The sequence below is a fragment of the Narcine bancroftii genome, chromosome 3 (genome assembly GCF_036971445.1).
Source record: "Narcine bancroftii isolate sNarBan1 chromosome 3, sNarBan1.hap1, whole genome shotgun sequence".
In the NCBI taxonomy this organism is placed as follows: Eukaryota; Metazoa; Chordata; class Chondrichthyes; order Torpediniformes; family Narcinidae; genus Narcine; species Narcine bancroftii.
In genome coordinates this window covers 252,332,736-252,353,490 of record NC_091471.1, presented here as the reverse complement: position 1 = coordinate 252,353,490, position 20,755 = coordinate 252,332,736, and the positions used below count along the sequence as shown (strand labels likewise).

At 43.7% G+C, this 20,755-nt stretch overlaps 1 protein-coding gene across 13 annotated transcripts in view; it reads left to right on the top strand.

Annotated features, from left to right (window-relative positions):
• pnpla6 (patatin-like phospholipase domain containing 6) overlaps window positions 1-20,755 on the top strand; it is a 197,409-nt gene that overhangs the window by 101,632 nt on the left and 75,022 nt on the right. For all 13 annotated transcript variants that reach the window (XM_069927599.1, XM_069927607.1, XM_069927608.1 and 10 more), the window contains 7 exons: window positions 1,275-1,352; window positions 4,103-4,308; window positions 8,831-8,962; window positions 13,844-13,967; window positions 15,468-15,581; window positions 16,651-16,726; window positions 20,544-20,690. In XM_069927599.1, coding sequence (XP_069783700.1) covers window positions 1,275-1,352; window positions 4,103-4,308; window positions 8,831-8,962; window positions 13,844-13,967; window positions 15,468-15,581; window positions 16,651-16,726; window positions 20,544-20,690 — 877 coding nt within the window. The remainder of the gene's footprint in view (window positions 1-1,274; window positions 1,353-4,102; window positions 4,309-8,830; window positions 8,963-13,843; window positions 13,968-15,467; window positions 15,582-16,650; window positions 16,727-20,543; window positions 20,691-20,755) is intronic.

Here is a 20,755-nt window from a genome sequence, read left to right as displayed (position 1 = left end):
AAAAGCTTTCCTCGCTGTCCACAACGCCTCCAATCTCAGTGTCATCAGCAAACTTGTTGATCCAATTCACCAGATTATCATCCAGATCATTAATATAGTCAACAAACACCAATGGTCCCAACTCCGATCTCTATCAAATCTCCCCTCAATCTTTGTTCCAATGACAATAAATCCAACTTCATCCTTTGAACCTCAAGTCCCTTTTCCCTGGAGATATTATGTGAAGACAAAGAGGCAGTCAGATTTCTGTAACAAATTGCATGAAGTGGTGTGGGAGGGGAATGGGACTACGGCATTGAGATAGAGCAATGGTGTAGCAGTCTTGACGAGCTCATTTTTTTTGTATTTATGTTTATTTACTTTAATTTAGAGATGCAAACGGTAACAGGCCCTTATAGTCCACAAATACACCAATTAACCTACAACTCACCTACAATTTGAAGGGTGGGAGGAAACCACATCACCTAGAGGAAACCCATGGGGTCACAGGGAGAAGGTACAAACTCCTTTCAGTCAGCACCGGATTTCAACCCGGGTCGCTGACTCTCTAATTGCGTTATGCTGACCACTATGCTAATCCTGCCGCCCATGGTTTGTATTCCAATAAAGTCTTTTTGTCCCCTCTCTCAAGTCTTCACATCCTTCCCCAAATGTGGTGAACAAAATGGGTCCCGATACTCAGTTGTAGGCGATGCAAGATTTTATGTTCTGAGCCCCACCTGCTTTACCAGTTACTTTACCAACATGGCTTACCCGTTGCAAAGATTGATGTTTACGTACACCTAGATCCCTCTATTCCTGTAAACTCATGGGAATCGTGATATTTGGAATTATCTCTGCCTGTTGTTTGTTCAAACTTCCCTATTGAATTTCATCTCTCCACTTGTTCTCTCTTACTGGTCTAGTTTCCCTTTTCATTATTGGGGTGGCACACTTAGTGTAGGGGTTAGCGCAGTGCTATCACAGCGCCAGCGGTCAGGACTGGGGTTTCAATTCCATGCTGTCTGTAAGGAGTTTGTGCATTCTTCTCACGTCTGTGTGAACTCTGGTTTCCTCCCACTCTTCAAAGCATACCAGGAGTTGTAGGTCAGTTGGGTGTAATTGGGTGGGTCATGGGTCAAAAGGGCCTTTAACCATGTTGTATGTCTAAATTTAAAGTTCTAAATTATTTTCCTCACTTCGAGCTTTGCAATGACCACTGTGGCACATGCCTTTATTTCTCTAATGCTGTCTTTGTAAAATTCTATTTTCAATCATTTTCCTCATCGACCTAGGATCCATCACTTCTCGACAATCGAGTAACACTGCACCATGCTAAATCTGGGAGCTTACTTGGCCGTCAGGGAGACCAGGTAGGTGCACGGATATTCTCGCCAACTGGGGTCTGAAACGGCAGAATCCTCAACTGTTTCACAGATCTTTATTATCAACAATTACCCTCTGAAGAGTATGTACTGTTGTAATCTAGGAAACACAGACAGAAAGTTTGAACACATCAAGTTAATTCTGGAAGCAGTAAGACTGCTAACCAAATGATCAGCTTCAAGGTCTTGATTGAGGGATTAAACTTTCATTGGCTGCTAAATTTAACAAGAAGCAAAGAAATGACAGAATTGTTAAATCAATGCCTGGCATCAGTATTCACTGTGGAGGACACTGAAGATATCAGTAAGGTAATAGGTGGGTTCATTTCTAATAGGAATTTATGAAACTGCCAATCATTTGGAATGGAGAAACTCACAGAGCTAAAAGCAGACAAAACACAAGATCCTGATGGCCATTACCCAAGGAAGTGACTGCATGGTTAGTGGATCCAATTTTTGAGAATTTGCTGAATTCAGGGAGGATACTAGAAGATTGGAAATGAACCAAATTGTCTCTAATGTTCAAGAAGGAAGGGGCACAGAGGGCAGGGATACAATAGAACAGTTATCCATTGCTGGCAAGATAGTTGAGTCAATAATCCAAGATGAAATAAATCATTCAATAAAACTGAAAATGAGCAATCCTGGTCAACACAAAAGCTGCAGATGCTGCCATCTCCAAGCCACAATGAATTCCTGGAGGAACTCGGCAGGTCGGACAGCACCCAAGAATAGAAATGGTCATTGTTTTGGTTGTGAACCCTTTATCATGGATTAATGAAAAGTAAAATATGTTGAACAAACTTGTTCAAATTCTTTGAGAATGGGGCAGGGAGAATTGACAGAGGTGAATCTGCAGGCCTGGTGTATTTAGATTTCCAAATGTCATTGAACAAGGTGCCACAGAAGAAGTGGATGCATAAATTAAGACTGCATGGTATTGGAGGAAGTGTGTCGTCATGGATTGAAGTGGAAACACAGCAATGCTGGAGGACCTCAGTAGGTCTCTCTTTGCAGTAACCTCGTTGCTTATCCCCTTAAAAACGGATATACATTAGCATTGGAGGCAGTTCAAAGGAGATTCACCAGGCTAATTCCTGGGGTGAAAGGTTGTCCTATCAAGAGACATTATACAAGGTTTGCATTCCTTGGACTTTTGAAGGATGAAGGGCCATCTTATTCAATTGAACAAGATCCTGAGGGAGCTTGACAGAGTAGATATTGAGATGTTTCCTCTTGTGGGAGAGTTGCAAGCAAGGGACATAGCTGGGAAGTCAGGGGCTTGTCATTTCAAATTGAGGTGCGCAGAAACTTCTTCGCACGATGGTAGTGAGTCTGTCACATTCTCTAATTCCAAGGGTGGGCGAAGCCAGATCGTTAGAAGTATTGAAAGAGGAGATAAATAAATAAACCTTTCCTATCGGGAAAGAGAAACAGGAATATCAGAGCTGGAACCACCAAGCTGAGAAACAGTTTCTTCCCACAGGAAATGAGAATGCTGAGCGACTGACAAACTGCTCAAACAAACCCTATGAGACTTTACAATTAATTTAACAATATTTATTTTTCATATATATGTACTGTATATGAATCGTTTGTATGTATGTGTGCTGTGATTAGAACAAAGAACAGAATGGGCCTTGACCCTCAATGTATCTACCTACCCAAAAAACTCCTCCCTACCTCAAAATCCTCTATTTTTCTTTCATCCACGTGCCTAAGAACCGCTTAAATGCCCTGATTGTAGCAGCTACCACCACCACCCGGCAATGCATTTCATGCACCCACAACTCTCTGTGTATAAACAAAAAGTACCCCTCATGTCTCCCCTAAACTTTCCTCCTTTTGTACCAAGGAATGAAGAATGCTATTTCGTCCAGTTGTATTTATACAATCAGACGACAATAAACTTAAATATTTGAAAACAAAGAGAGTTATGGGGAACTGGCACAGAGGCAGAAGAGTTGAGACCAGCAAGGCAGGCTTGAGATCTGTGTGGCAACCTCCCATTAGGACTAAAGGGCACTGGGAGAACACCCCCGTTCTTCAGTATCGTGTCTCAGAATCTTTTGGGACCATTTGAAGGGAGAAGTATACACGTCAATTGAGTGCTATTTTGGACTCCATTCTCTAGAAAGAGATGTATCCTAGAAAGAGATGTATCCTATAACTATGGCTTGATGGTTACTTAGTCCACCTGACAGTTTTGCAGAGAGGGGTGCTTCTGAAATTCAGGTACAGATTTCAAGCAACCGGCAGCCTGAAGCATCCAGCAAAAAAAAATTTAAGGAAAATGAATAGGTAAAAAATATGGAAGCTTAAAATTGGAGTCCCTCACCGTTAGTTCGCCAATTACTCAACACGCAATCTCAAGCATTCGTAAAATTCACTTATCCGGCATCTTTCAATCCCATAGGTGCTGGGTACTAGGGGTTTTACTGGACTGGATTAGTTCTTGGTGCACTTTCTCTGCAGCAGTATATTCGGCACTTCTGGGCTTGTACTTATGGGTTGATTTGTCTGGATTGCAGACACAGTTTTCCACTGGATCTCTGTACATATGGCAATAATAACCAATTTTCAAAAAAAAATCCAAAAAGTGAAGATATCAGTTGGTTGCCCTCCTAATGATTGATTGTCAAGTTCTCCTGGCTTAACATGCCTTATACACTGTAATTTAATCTCCATCCCTCCTATCAGTTTTGTGAAGTATTTGCTGTCGTCTCCCTCCATTTCAGGACGTCAGTTTGCATTTTGTATTGTCCGGCTGCTTGCACATTTATCAGCGAATGATTGACAAGGAGGATGATGTGTGCCTTTTTGTGACCTACCCTGGTGAAATGGTGGGCCAGCTCGCAGTCCTGACGGGGGAGCCACTCATCTTCACCATCAAAGCAAATCGTGACTGCATCTTCCTCAAGATTTCCAAGTCAGACTTCTACGAGTTAGTATTTTCCAATCACTGTCTTCTTACTCATTATATACATTTTTCTTCATTTTGTACCTTTTGGTTGATTGTTTGAAGGACGGTAGAAGGCCCTTCTGGCCCACGAAACCTGTGCCACCCAATTACACTCTATTAATCTCCTAACCCTGTACATGGGTGAGTAGTCATCATCTTTTTCCCATGGTGTGGGTCTCTAATAGTAGAGCATATAGATTTAAACTGATGGGAAAGATTTAAAGGGAATGGAATAGCAATTTTCTTACATTGAAAATTGTATGTATGAGGAATTGGTAGATGCATTTGCAGTGTTTAAAATACATTAAAACAGGACTATGGATCAGGTAGGTTTAGAGCAGTGGTTTTCAAACTTTTTCTTTTCATTCACTTTCAGTAATCCCTATGCCATAGGTGCTCCGAGATTAGTTAGGGTTTGCTTAAGGTGGTATGTGAGTGGGGTGAAAGCCATTGTTTTAATCATACCTCATTGATTCGTTATGTGCACGGTTTCAGAAATGAGCCAATGACCATTTTTCTCAAGCAAAATGCTTCAGTACCAATTGGATCTAGAGCAGTGATTCTCAACCTTCCCTTCCCACTCGCACACCACCTTAAGCAATCCCTTACTAATCGCAGAGCACCGATGGCAAAGGTGGGATGTGAGTGGGAAGGAAAAAGTTTGAAAACTACTGATTTAGAGGAATATGAGCCAAACACAGGCAAATGGACTTGGTCAGCATTGGAAGTTGGGCTGAAGAGCCTGATCCTGTTTTATAAAACTTGTATGACTCTAGGAAATGGAGACTGCATAATCTGGCTCTACTGACTGCAAAATCAGGTCTTGCTGCATGATCCTCCTTGCATGGTGTGCCGGGTGTGTCAAATCTACTTTGTTTAAATTAAGGCCCCAAGTTCTTTCAGAGGGTCGGGGTTAGGGCCAGGCCACAGACTGAAGCCACACAACTCACTGTGTATCCAGTCTCTATCCCCCACCAGCATTGACGCCGAGAGATGTATCATTGCTAGCAGAGGCAATGCAGTGGTTATTGGGGAATGCCGAATGCTTCTCCACTCTCGTCCCTCTTTGATGTTGGTCTCTAACACTAGAACAATGGGAAAATACTCCCATTTTATTTTTAGGATTTCATTGGAGATACCTCCCATCACTACTCATCCAATACCTATCCTGCCAGCTACTCGATAGAATTGCTATTTTACCTAATATAATGTTGGAAGTACCCAGCAGCTAGGCAGCAAGTTTGGGGAGGAAATACAGATTTCCCCTGGAGCGTAGAAGAGTGAGGGGAGAATTAATACAGGTATACAAAATTATGAGGGACATGGGTTAAAGGGGAAAGGGGGACTACTGAGTTAAAGGTGAAAGGGGAAAAGTTTAAAGGGGGACTACTGAGTTAAAGGTGAAAGGGGAAAAGTTTAATGGGGGACCACACAGAGCATGGTGGGAGTGTGGAATGAGCTGCCAGCTGAAGTAGTGAATGCGGGCTCACTTTCAACATTTAAGAAAAATGTGGACAGATATGTGGATTGGAGGGATATAGAGGGACTGGGTGCAGGTCAGTGGGATAAGGCAGAATAATAGTGCAGCTCAGACTAGAAGGGCCCTATTTCTGGGCTATAAAGTTCTATGGTTCTATACTATTTTAGATCAATGGCCCAGATGCTGTCTGACCTGACAAAGGCCGCAGGCCTGAAGCATTGGCTGCCCTTCACTTCTTATGGATGCCGTGTTACCAACTGAGAGCCAGCATGTTTGTGTATTGCACTCAGTTCCCACATCTTGTTTAACTGCTGTCTGATCTGTTGGATATTCCCATCTTTATCTTTCATTTCAAATTTACAGCAACTGCAGGTTCTGGTTTTCAATTCCAGCATTCCTCTTTTTCCCCTTTGTTTTCTATCATCGCTCCCAGACAGCAAACTGCAACAGCTAATCTTCATCACCCATTCTCGTGAACCGCTGCCATTTGTCACCTTCTCTCTGATTATTAGCAGTTCCTTTTGTCATCTCCTCTCCTCTCCCTTTCTCCAGAATTGTAAGAGTGCCTTGTCTTCTAACCTTGCCTGCCTCTGATGAAGATCCCCCGACTAAAGCATAAATTTTGTTTCCACCTCCACAATCCTTTCCATATCTGGCATGATTACCGCAACTCTATAATAGCGCGGCCAACCTGAGTTTGAATCTGGCGGTGTCAGTCAGGAGCTAGTGCGTGTTCTTCTCCCCGTCACCTGCGTCAACTTTCTTCCACCCTCAAATGTACGGGGTTGGTAGGTTAATTGGGTGTATTTAGGCGGCATGAGTTTCATGGGTCTTTTATCACATTGTATCACTGAAATTTTAAAAATCAAATGTAGTCCACCTGCTGGCTATTCGTAGTAATTTTTGTATTTTTATTTCAAATTGTTTTTGCGCTTCCAGTATTTTGCCTGCTTGGTACCCATGCCTCCTCTCTCCTTTCACCCTCTTCCCCAAATCTTGCCTCCAGCACATGAATGTTACGAGGAACATTTCTCCCTTGAGTAAGAGGCTGATAGATTGTACAAATCTAATATAGGGCAGGATGGTTAGCACAACACGATTACAGGACCTGCAATCCACGTTAAAACCTGGCACTGTCTGTAAGGAGTTTGCACGTTCTCTCCGTGACCTGTGTTGGTTTAATCATATTAGCCATGATTACATTGAATGGCGGAATAGGCTTGATGAACCGATGGCCTATTCCTGCTCCTTGATATGTATGTATTCTTATTATCAGAAATTGATTGGTTCTTGATTATCCAGGGCATCAAAAGTTATGGGGAGAAGGCCTGAGAATGGGGCTGAGTGGGGAAATGGATTAAATGGTGGAGCAGACTCAATGGTTCTTCTCCTATGACTTATAGTGTTATTTCTTTACATCATCGGGAGTCATTTGAGTTGCTCGAGGACCATTGTTGTAATGGATGTAAAGATGAAACTAATGTTTTTTGTGACCAGATGTGGCAATGCTCCCAAACTTTGACTGGGTCAGTTGCTTGTTGCATCCCTGTGCCCCATTAGAGCATGCTGCTTTTCTAATTGGCGTGCCCAGAGGTGGGTGTTATGGCTTGCCTATTGGGACAGTTTTGGTTCTACTTTTGGCATGTTCTGCTCTTCACCTCTTTGAACCATTGCTGGTTTCTAGTCCATGGTACTACGGGTTTTGGCTCAAGGTGACTCAAGGATATCTAGTTCTGAATCATTCATTCTGCCACACAACTTGCTGAAGATTATCCTCAGCTGTAGTAGTGGTTGCTTGAATGAGTAAAATCCTGCGACTGTGGGATCTAGATACATAGAAGATGGCGGCGCCTATACATGGCCACAACCTTGAGGGGTTGCGAGTCCTGGGGAAGCAGAGGACTGGCACAGGGCATCGGAAAACAGATAAACCACCCCCGTTTGAGAAGGAGAAGCAGAGGCGATGACCCTCGGGGCAGTGACCACGGCGGTGGACCAGTGAGGGGCTCTGCGGTTGAAGGACCCACACAGGCGGCAGGCTGGTGGCAACTCGAGGCAAGGAACCCATGTAAGCTGCTGGGGGCTGCAATCAAAGGATTCACACCAGGCTGCGGATTGATGAAGACTAGCTGAAGGTGTACCAGGTATCAGAACTGAGATGGAAGAGGGTGCGGAGGGCACTGAAGGATTCCTAATCGTATAAGAGGTTTGGATCTGGAGCTTGGGTTGCCGATTGTTTGGACTATTTGGATGTAGAGGCTGCGGGAGCGCTGAAGATGAATTCATGGACACTCAATGTCTCTGGGCGGACTCTCTTTTACTTCTCTTTCCCCGACTGTAAGAGGTGCCTAGCAATTTCTGCCTTTCGGCATAGTAAAGGCAATTCTGTATAATATAACACTATTTATTACATGACAATGAAGGAATATGAACTTGATCTTGTTCTGAATGAGGGTGTGCCACAAGTAGATTAGTGTAGGAGACACCTTTTGAGTTGGTGTTCTCCGAGCCCAATCTAGTCTCCCCTTCTGTATGGCAGCAAAACAATGCTGATGCTATCACACGATTCATACAGACGTTGAATTCTCCCACCCCATTCTCTGACTCAGTGTGCAGTGTCTTTCAATCAGTTGATTTTCCAGAAAGCGTTTAGTCAGTAGTTTCATCAGCTGTGGATAGACAGTAGGGAAGCATGGTTTGTGTAGTGGTTAGTGCAATGCTGTTACAGCACCAGTGACCTGGGTTCAAATCTGACACTGTATGTAAGAAGCTTGTATGTTCTCCCTATTTCTGCATGGGTTTCCTCCAGGTGCTCTGGTTTTCTCCCACCCTTCAAAATGTACCAGGGGTGTAATTTGGCGGTGTAATTGGGCAGCACAGGTGGTGGGCCAAAAGGGGCCTGTTACCATGATGTATGTCTAATTTTTTTTTAAATGAAAAATAGATGACTTTCTAGATGATTCTGGTTATAGGTGGTGGCAATAGACTAGTGTCTCATTTATACTAATTGTTGTGTTTTTACAGAATAATGCGAGAGCAACCCAATGTTGTCCTCAGTACCGCACACAACGTAGCTGTCAGAATGTCCCCATTTGTTCGTCAAATGGACTTTGCGATTGACTGGATGGCAGTGGAAGCAGGCCGGGCCCTCTACAGGTAAAGTAGAATGGTCCAACTACTCTCCGCCTTCCTGTATACCTGCTGAGGCTTCTTTACCCTGTACATTGCCCTACAGGGCATATGCATTACAGAATTGGGCCACTTGTGAAGTGAAGTCTCACTTCATCCAAATCTCCTCCCACTCTGCACGTTCCCTAATGTACTTGTGTATGAACTGACTTGCCTGGATAACACTTAAAGCAAACCATTTAGCTGTATCTCAGTGCATGTCACCAGAAATAATTCAATTAAATAATCAAGTTCAGTTTAGTTGTCACATCCAGGTCATTACATGTGCCAGAGTTGCAGATTTTCCTGAACAATTTGTGTCATTTCTGTTAATATCCAATCACACTTTACACAGCATCATAGGCCCATATAACATTGGTGTTAATGCACCACTATCTAATCATGAGCTGATCCATTTCCCCGCTCAGCCCCACTGCCCGGCCTTCTCCCCATAACCTTTGATGCCCTGGTTAATCAAGAACCAATCAATCTCTGCCTCAAATGGACCCAATGACCCGGCCTCCACAACCGCCAGAGGCAACCAATTCCACAGATTTATTATCCTCCTGCTGAAGTAATTCCTATCCATCTCTGAGTGGACCCTCTTCAATTCTGAAGATGTCAGAATCACAATTTTATTGTCATGAACGAATTTTGAAATTCGTTGCTTTGCAGCAGCGTCACAGAGCAAACGTTCACATAAAAACCAGCTCACAACAATAAATAAAAATAGTGCACGAGAAGTCAAAATAAGGCAGTGTATGTACTTCATTGTTCATTCAGGAGTCTGATGGGAGAGGGGAAGGAGCTGTCCTTGTGCTCGTTTTTAGGCTCCTGTACCTTTTCCCCAATGGTAGCAGAGTGAAGAGGGCACGGCCTTGAGGATAGAGGCGGCTTTCTTAAGATACCGCCTCTTGAAGATGTCCTCGATGGAGTGAAGTCTGGTGCCCGTGATGTTGCAGGCCGGGTTAACAACCCTCTGGAGTTGTTTCTTGTCCTAGACTTTCTCACCATGGTCTGTCCATGTCTTTCGATATTTGAAATGTTTCAATGAGATCCCCCTTCATTCTCCTAAATTCCAACAAGTGCAGGCTAAGTGCTGTCAAATGCTTAATGATACCATGTAACAAAGAGGGTTTAAATGAGGAGCAGGAACTAGAGTAGAAATGGAACGGGACATGTGTCCTCTGCAAATGGGAAGAGAGCTGCAAATCCCACAGAATACAAGGAATATGAGTACATTCGAGAGGAAATCAAGAGCGCTCAAGGAAGACACGAGATATCCTTAGTGGATATGGTCAAGGTGAGTACCTAAGAGGTTCCATATATACATTAAGAGCTACGGGTAACTTGGAAGAGAAACATTCCACTAAAGATCAAAGTGGTTGTCGATATCTGGAACCACAGGAGATGGGCAAGATCTTAAGTTAATACTTATGTATTTGCTATGGAGGGTCTGATGGTGTTGAGTGGATACATCCTGGGGTCTGATCAAGATTATCCTGGGATATTGCAGGCAGCTGGAGATGATATTGCTCGGGCCATAACAGGGCACTGATTTGGATGAGAATGCACATTGAAGAAGGTTGTCTCAGGTTTACAACAGATTCCCAATCCACTGGCGAAATGGGCCAAGGAAGGGTAGCTGAAATTAAACGATATGAATGGCAGGGCTCTGGAGTTGTGGGACAGAAAGACCAGGGGTATAGGTACATAGTTCCCTGAAAGTGGCAACACGGTAGACAAATAGTTCAGAGAATTAATCCACAGTACCATAATAATGGCAGAGAGGAGCACTGGAGTCTCCCTCCACCCCACCACCGATGTGATCTACTGAAGAGGGCATGCAAAATCATTGAGGACCCCTACACTCAGCACACAGCATTTTCATATGCTCCTGTTGGGAAAGAGATATGGGAGTATCAGAGCCAAATAAATGAACTACTCACAGTAACTTATTTGCTACATAAAGTACACTGTTTTTCCTGCTGAGTTTCTCCAGCATTGTATTTTATCTTTCGTCACGGTGTCTGCAAACCTTCATGTTTTATGAAGCAATATTTATATATTTTATACATGTATACCGTATTTATCCTGCATATGTATTGCTTCTCTGGCTGTGTGTTTGCATGTTTCACACTGAGGACCAGAGATCTCTGTTTCAACGGGATGCACTTGTCCAATCGAATGATAAATGAAGTTCAAGTACAAAAAGATGTTTGGAACACTCTCCTCCATTGGATGGGACATTGAGTATGTCCATGCACCGTGGTCAGGAGAAACAGTGCTTTGTCTGGTTGTATATGTATATGTACTGTCAGTGGATAACGAACTTGAGGTCAGAATGTATGTCATGTTTACAGCATTGCAAGGTGTTGATCAGAACATATTGGAGTATTGTGTGCATTTCTGGTCACCCAGCTGTAGGAAAGATATCGTTAAGCTTGGTCCAGGGGTGGCCAACAATTTTAATTTTTAATTTAAACATACTTTAAACAGGCTATTTTGCCCCATGAGTACATACCAGGGGTGTAGGCTAATTGGGCGGCACAGACTCGTGGGCCAAAATGGCCTGCTACCATGCCATATGTATCTAAATTAAAAAATTAAAGGTTGGCCATCTGTGAGCTAGGAGTTAAACAAGAAAGTCTGCCGATGCTGGGGGTGGATACAACACACAAACATGTTAGAGAAACTCAACAAGTCATGCAACATCCATAGGAGCCATCTGGGGCTGGGCCCTTCATTGGGTATAAGCAAAACCAGGCAGGCACCTGAATAAAAGGTGAGGGAGGGGAGGACCACAGTGGACAGGTAAGAGGTCATAGGTACAGAAAAGATTCACAAGAGTATTACCTAGACACGGGGCCTTGAATTGTAACGATAGGCTGGGACTATTCTCCCTCGAGCGAAGGCTGAGGAGTCACCTTGTAGGTGTATATCAAATCATGAAGGGCACAGATAAAGTAGGTTGTTACTGTCTTTGATTGAGGGTAGGGGGAGTCAAAAACTAGAAGGTTAAAAGGTGAAAGGGGAAGATTTAAAGGGAAAAGGGACAAATTTGGGGTATAAGAAATGAGTTGCCAGAGGAACTTGTAGAATTGAGTACAATGATGTTTAAAAGACATTTCAAGTCAAGTTTATTGCACAAGTACAACCCGACAAAACAACGTTCTCCAGTCCTCGGTGCAAAACATGCAGGCGCAACCAGACATACAGATACAGACAAACAATACATATGCAGGACAAGTATTAGAACATAGAATGTAAGAAATAGGAACAAGAGTAGGCCATCCGCCCCATCAAGCCTGATTCATATATACAGTATTACTTGGGTGGCACGGTTAGTGCAAGGCCTTTACAGCGCCAACGATCGGAACTTGGGTTTGAATTCCGCGCTGTCAGTAAGGAGTTTGTACGTTCTTTGCCTAGTGGCTCCGATTTCCTCCCACCCTTCAAAATGTACTGGGGGGCCTAGATTAATTGGGTGGTGCACTCGTGTGGGCCGAATGGCCTGTTACTATGCTGCATATCTAAATTTAATTAAAATTTACTTTTCAAAGCACGAGTGTCTCAGATGGTCAGTGGGAGCAGTTCCTTTGGTCATTCAGCCTTCTCACTGCCCATGGAAAGAAGCTGTTCCTCAGCCTGGTGGTGCTGGCTCTGATCTCTCTTTCCTGACGGGAGCAGCATAAAGATGGTCTGTAGGAGGTGGTAGGGATCCTCAATGATTTTGCATGCCTTCTTCAGACGATTCCAGTAGATCATGTCAATATTGGAGAGAGGGAGAGAGAGAGAGAGAGAGAGAGTCCAGTGATCCTCTCTGCCTCTGATCCAACCATTCCACAGCTGGCCAGGACCCTCTCGATAAAGTTCTGTAGAAGGTTGCCTGGTAGACAAACAGATGGCTAAGAAAGTTTTAGTGGGGTATTGGTCCCACGCAGTCCAATGGGACAGCTCAGAAAGATTACTTCATCAGTATAGTCTTGTTTCCATGTGTAAAAGTTTGCAGTTTTTGGTCGTCTGGGTAAATACAATGGTATAGTTGCACCGAAGTACCCGCTGCAGCCACCAGCTTGTGGTTGGCATGGACAAATTGGGCCTAAGATCTATTTCTGTGCTGTAGAACTCGCATTGGTTTGCATGTCAAATTCACTGATCAGTTATGTAAGTGAGAACATCCATGTATTATTTGCTAATCTAACCACATTTGTTGCAACTAGATTTTTACAGCTTTTTTTTGAAAATTGCACCATGTAAAAACCTTCAATGAATGTGAAATGAGAGTCGCCACTGTTCTTTCCTGTTAGCCCATGCTCCACTCCTTCCCCTTCCTCCCTCCTCTGCTCTCCTCTCCCCACATTTTTAGTTGGCTGTCTGCCTGTCTTTCCTCATTCCTGTCAAAAGGTCCAGGCCCAAAACATTGGTTACATTTTACTCCCTACACATGCTGCATGACCTCCAAGCATCTGCAGATTTTCTGGCTAAAATACTAAATTTACATTTTTTTAATTTAGGCATACAGCACGGTAACAGGCCCTTTTGGTTCACAAGCCAGTGCCACCTGATTACACCCAAATAACCTACAACCCCTGCTACATTTTTGAACGGTGGGAGGAAACTGGAGCACCCAGAGGGAACCCACACAGACACAGCACGAATGTACAAACTCCTTACAGGAAGCGTAGGATTCAAACCCTGGTCACTAGCACTGTAACATTGTGCTGACCTCTGTCAAACTATCCATGCCGTCCTGTGACTGTAACTCCACTGTTGTCCTTGCTTTATCCCCAGGTCAAACCAGAGGAGTGAACCTACTGTTGAGAGTAGTGCAGAGACCAATTCACCCAAAGCCTTGTTGTTTTGCAGGCAGGCTGATCGATCCGATTGCACCTACATCGTACTGAATGGCCGCCTGAGATCAGTCATCCGAAAGGCTAATGGCAAAAAGGAACTCGTCGGAGAATACGGCCGCGGTGATCTGATTGGAGTGGTAATGATTTCTCTTCCTTTCCCTCCTCTCCTCACCTGCAAAATATTGTCAGTGAACTATTCATTGCCTCGGGATGCAAGTGTCAGCTGGCCTCTCCCTCCTCTCTTGTGGAGAGGGCTGTATTGATCAGAATATCTGAGATTAGGCCATCTTGTTCAAACACTTTTTCCCATCTGAGCAAAGGCAGCCAAGCTGGTATCCTGCACATGACAATGCACAGTGCAACGTGGTCACGTGGAAGTTACTGATGCATCTCTTGCCTTCCTCCTGACTTTTACCACTTTCTTTGCTCTTTCCTCTGCCCCTCCCATGGTGCCGAAAGCCAAATTCTGACCATTAAGGAAAGAGCTACTGCTGCTAAAAAAAAATAAATTGTGGAGCACATTGGTGCTGAAAATAAAGCTGTATTAGACTTGAATCATGGAGGTGAAATGAATGTCTTACCTGACGAAGGGCCCATACCAGAAATGTTGGTTTGATGGTGGATCCCAGACGGAGTAGATGTGGCAAGGATGTTTCCCATGGTAGGGTAGTCTAAGACAAGAGGGCACAACTTTGGGATTAAAGGGCCTCAACAGAGATGCAGAATAATTTCTTTAGATAGACAGTCGTGAGTTTGTGGAAATTGTTGCCACAGGTGGCTGTGGAGGCGAGGTCATTAGATGTATTTAAGGCAGAGATTGGATTAGTATTTAAGGCAGAGATTGGATTTGTCAGAGCATCAAGGGTTATGAGGAGAAAGCTTGGGAGTGGGGCTGAGTGGGACGATGGATCAACTCATGATTAGACTGTCGGAGCAGACCCGATGTTTTACTTTTGATTTCTGGTTCAGATTTCAGATTTATTGTCAGAGTGCCAACATGACATCACATGCAACCCTGAGATTCTTTTTCCCGCGGGCAAGGCAGAATTACAACTTTTTGTCTTATAATTTGTATCTATATATTTGCTTGAGTCTTTTTAAATAAAATATTTTTAAAAAATAATTACCACTTATTGGTAGTGTTTTCTTCCAGGTGTACCATATATATGCATGTAATATTCAATACCATGTAAAAGTTAACCCTCTATTTTTTGCCCAAAAATCTGGTATTTTCCATATATTGCATGTACTAGTTGACCCCCCCCCCCCTTATATACCCACCTACCCATCCATGCTCCTGACCCCCAGAATCCAGACTTGCCACCCGGTCCCAGCCGGCCACTTGCCACCATCGGAATCCTGACATCTTGGACTTACCACTTGGTCCCAGCCAGCCATCCCCATAGGAACTCTTGACACCTCGAGTGAAGCAGGTACTCAGCGTGGTCAAAGGTACAGTGGTATGTGTGTAATATTCGATCCTACAAATTTTACCCCAAAAATTAATCCACAAAATTCGCCTGTTGCATGCATGTATGGTAAATGGTACATATCACCAAAGGTAGTACCCTGCCTGTCATCATTATCTGTTTGTAATTTAGGCATCCTCTCACACGGAAGCTTTTACTCTCATTCAGGTGGAAGCACTGACGCGCCAGCCCCGTGCCACTACCATGCACGCTGTTCGGGACTCCGAGCTGGCCAAGTTACCTGAGGGAACTCTGAACAACATCAAAAGGAGATATCCTCAGGTGGGTGATGCCTGGAAATTGGAACAGGAGTTTTTTGATAAGCTAAATCCGCATGGCCCCATGTCCAAAACCAGAGAGCTAAATTAGAACCTCCTTCATTGAGGCATCACTTCATTGATGCATCATTATGACTGTACTTAAAGGGAAATCTCCCTTCTCCTCCCCCCCACCACCTACCCCAATGAGCATCTTTAACAGGCCATTTCAAGCCTGAACAGAGCCGTTGGTAGTTGGAGTAGGCAGTAGAACCCTTCAGAGGAGCAGCTCCAGTAGCACCACCATTCTTTTTTACTTCTGTGTTTCTACTCCTTTCACAATGCTTGCAGACCTCCATATTTCAAGTTGCTTCTTGTGCCCAATTTGTACCAGTAGGTCTCTTCTTTGGCTTGGCTTCGCGGACGAAGATTTATGGAGGGGTAAATGTCCACGTCAGCTGCAGGCTCGTTTGTGGCTGACAAGTCCGATGCGGGACAGGCAGACACGGTTGCAGTGGTTGCAGGGGAAAATTGGTTGGTTGGGGTTGAGTGTTGGGTTTTTCCTCCTTTGTCTTTTGTCAGTGAGGTGGGCTCTGCGGTCTTCTTCAAAGGAGGTTGCTTCCCGCCGAACTGTGAGGCGCCAAGATGCACGGTTTGAGGCGATATCAGCCCACTGGTGGTGGTCAATGTGGCAGGCACCAAGAGATTTCTTTAGGCAGTCCTTGTTCCTCTTCTTTGGTGCACCTCTGACACGATGGCCAGTGGAGAGCTCGCTATATAACACGATCTTTGGGAGGCGATGGTCCTCCATTCTGGAGACGTGACCTACCCAGCGCAGTTGGATCTTCAACAGCGTGGATTTGATGCTGTCGGCCTCAACCATCTCGAGTACTTCGATGTTAGGGATAAAGTCGCTCCAATGAATGTTGAGGATGGAGCGGAGACAATGCTGGTGGAAGCGTTCTAGGACTAATTACATACTATATGCAGTTTTCTTTGGATTATGCCATTTTTCAGAATTTTAACAGAGTGCGACCAATTATGAGGTTTCTGCCTTTAATTAGTTCGTCAAACTGTGTGATTTTTTTTTTCAGGTAGTCACCCGGCTAATTCATCTGCTGGGTCAGAAGATCCTGGGGAATCTACAGCAGGTGCACGGACCATTTCCAGGTAGAGTTCTCAACCACCGTATTCCTAGTTTAGTTAATTTAGCCACGTGTTGTCAGTTGATTTGTATTGAAATACCATATCAGCCCCCTTGCTCAGCCCACCTCTCCTTGTTCAGCTCCTCCATCCTCCCCCCTTCCCTCCTCTTTGTTCTTCTCCAACTAAGCATTGAAATCAACAATTTTGGGTAAGCAGTTCCAGAATGCAACTTTTTTTTTGATAGAACAAATAATTACCCTGCCTTCATCTCTACATTCTTCAGAGTATCCTATTGTTTCTTTCTGGTACCATTTCTGCAATCTTCCACTTGAAAAATCATTCCCTTTGTCACTAATTTCTCCTGCCATTACAGACCTGTTCTTAGATTCTCTCCACTCAACCGTCTCCTGCCATCTTAAAGCTGATCAGAATTCATAGTCCTGAAACATTAACTCTTGTCTTTGTTTCTCTAGCTTCTGCCTGACATTGTTCTTTCCAACATTTTTTCTAATATTCACATGAAGATTTCATCCCCATGTCATCTGTACTCAGTAGCAAAACAATATCAGTTCTGAGACACTTTCCCTCACTGTGAAATAATATTGTATTCTAATCCTTGTGAGAGGGTATGGTCTCACTTGCACAGTGGAAGGGAGGTGGGATGATATAAGCAGATGGAAGCAAAACGGGGTCTCATTCCGCATATGTATGTTGACACCACTAATGATGCTGAAAGCATAAGTGAGTAAGATTTGACCAGAGTTTGATCCCACCTACCAGCCTCTGCATCCAGAACATAATCCTCCATAATTGCCATGAGCTGCAACATGATCCCACCACCAGACAACACATCTTCCCCTCTTCTCCTTCCGTTGGGAGCACTCCCTCGACCATTCATCCCTTCCCATTAATCGCCCCCTTCCCAGCATCCCCTGTGGCCATAGATGGTGCCACCCTTGCGCCCACACCTCCTCCCTCACCACCATTTGGGGCCCCAAACAGTCCTTCCAAGTGGAGCAATACTTCACTTGTGTATCTGCAGCACCTTATTTTCCATCTGGGCTCTCTCCGACCGAATGTCATTAACATCAACTTATCATATTTCTGTTAGCCCACTCCCCGTTTGTCTTGGGTAAACTTATACCTCTCATTTTGTTCGTTTTAGATTGGTCACAGTGTTTGAGCTACCGAAAGAAAATAGACACACACACCGAGAGCAGTTCAGATTATACAAATGTTTATTACAAATTCAAAAGCTGATTTCACACTCCAATATGCAAGCCCTTCCCAACTATACTTATCAACGCTTGGACTGTTCCCAACTGCCGAAGCGAGGCAACGACTGCACACTTGTAGTAGGTTGCCAGGGCGCCGGTAGCAACTTCTCCACCTCCCCTGACCGGGACGTTGGCTGGACTCCAAAAGTTCTTCTTCTTGCTGAGAGATGTTGCCACCTCTCGGAGAGTCTCAAACTTCAGCAGCTGGACCATGACTTATATTACCCAAAAACTGCTTACCCAAGCACCTATTCCCAGCACAGCAAGAAAGATAAGCAAGCAAGCTAGCATGCTAGGCTATTAACGAATAACATAATTTTCAGCTTATCACTTTGAATACAATGGTTTATTTTGCATCAAGGCTAGGCCTCTGACAGTCTGTGACCAAAACAAGCAGGAAGATTAAATGTTCTTGGTACACAGATGTCCTTTCGTCAGATAACAGCATCTCTGGCCCCTTGGTGGAATTTAGCTTATGTCTGCTGATTCTAAATCACAAGTAGGTTCTCAGCCTTGCAGAACCCAGAGCTGCAAGTTTAAAAAACCAGGTTAGAATCTTCCATTACACTGTTCTCCCTCTCTTTCCTATCCCTCCATCTTCTTTCCTCCTGCTCTCCACCCACCTTCCCTCTCCATTCACAGAGCCATCACCTCCCTCCCCTGCTTGTTGTTGGGTGTCCTCCCTCCCATCTATTATCTCCTGCCTGTGGACTGTGCTCAACCCACTGCCCGACCCCCCCACCTCCACCATTTTGTTCAGGTGCCTGCCGACATTTTGTTCATACCTTGATGAAGAGCTCAAGCCCGAAATGTTAGTGTATTCTTATCCTTGCTATTATAAAGGACTCTGTTTGACCTGCTGAGTTTCTCCAACATTGTGTTTTACTTCAGTCACAGTGTCTGCAGACTTTAGCGTTTTATTCGTGCTTATATCTCAACTTTACATAGTCTAAATAGTACCTTGTGTTACTTCCTAAATTAGCAGCAAAGGGAATAACCAAAGACAATGGTTATGGTAAAACAATCATTTTTATACCATAACACTTCTTTCTTTAACACTAAACTTAACCCCACTAAGCACAAAATATATATATATTGTATGTGTTAAAATCCAAACCATTCCAGTTTGCTTGATTCGAGAGATGATTTTAAATTTCAGTCACAGAAAGGTTCTGTGTTGAAATTCAGTCAAGTCTTTACTGCTGATCAAAAGCAATTATGGAGTAAGTGTGAGGCATCAGATTTCTTTAAATTGTTGTCCAAAAGCAAATATTTTGAAACTCTCAAATTTCTCTTGTCGAGTTGTTTTCAGAGCAATTTTTCTTCATACGAATGATTTTTCTCTCTCTTGCTTGGAGATTTTGGAATCTGTGTACCACACGATAAATCTGACCTCTTTTCCAAAGAGACAGTGAAGTGGCTATTTTCTTCCACGATGATTTCACAAACCCAGACAAGGGCTAAATAAAACACCCACATAGAAAAGGACATGGTGGAACTTCCCTCTTTATCTTAGAGACAGTCAGAAGTGGTCTTCCTCCTTCAAAAGCCACTTAAGCTGTGTTCTCCTTTGACCAGAGAGTAACATGTAACAGTACCTTTTATGGTTACTGTATTCAATCATGTCTTACTCACAGGATGACCAAGCAAATGCTTCTACAGGATGACCAGGCATCTTCTGGTGTCAAAATGCCTTTCATTCCAGTAATATTTTTCTCTGAAAACTCGCATCACATGACACGTGACTTCATTTCTCCAAAATCATGAATCATGGCAGATGGCCTTTTTGAAGTCACTTCACATTCATATGCTAAAAGCATCTCCTCCAGGAGTTTGAATGGTTCTGACTCCAGCCTGTCTGCTGATAATTGAATTATAAGTCCTGCTTGTTTGAATTACCTGCCTCTGAATTTCCATTCTAACAACATACATAAATAATCAAACGATCTTGTATTTAAACAGATGGCCTCCTTGAGCAACCACCAGCTTGTGGAAGAGTCTAGGACAAGAGGGCACAACTTCAGGATTGAAGGGCATTGAAGGGATATGGAGGAATTTCTTTAGCCTGAGGGTGCTAAATCTGTGGAATTTGTTGCCATAAGCAGTTGTAGAAACCTGGTCATTGGGTGTACTTAAAGCAGAGATTGGTAGATTCTTAATTAGCCAGGGCATCGAAGGTTATGAGGAGAAGGCCGGGCAGTGGGGCTGAGTGGGAAAATGGATCAGCTCATGATTAAATGGCAGGGCAGACTCGATGGGCTGATTAGCCTATTTCTGCTCCTACACCTTATGGTCTTCTTGAGTTCTCCATTTTTATGGCTGTTTACACAGCTTCCACTGAACAATGGATTTATAGACAACTGGTCTTTGAGATCTACCAGCTTCCATTTCAAAGGACTCTGAGACCAATTGTGTGTCTGTAAAATGCATATATGCCCTCTCCACCCAAAAACCTTTATTAAAAATATAAACAAGATTTTAACTTAACTTTAAAGATTAATATTAACACAAAACCATCGCACTTTATGAGTCCATATTTTCAATTTTGTCTCAATTCTTTTCAGGCTCTGGCTTGGGACTTTCAACAGCGAGTAGCACCGATGTGACATACCCGACCAACAACCTTTCCACTGTGGCTGTGCTTCCTGTCTGCGATGATGTGCCGATTGCCGCCTTTGCAATGGAGCTGATGCATGCACTCAATGCCATTGGTCAGTCTAAGTAGGAAGCTTGTGTGTGGAATAGGTTTGACAGGTCCGAAAAGCAATGAGTCTAG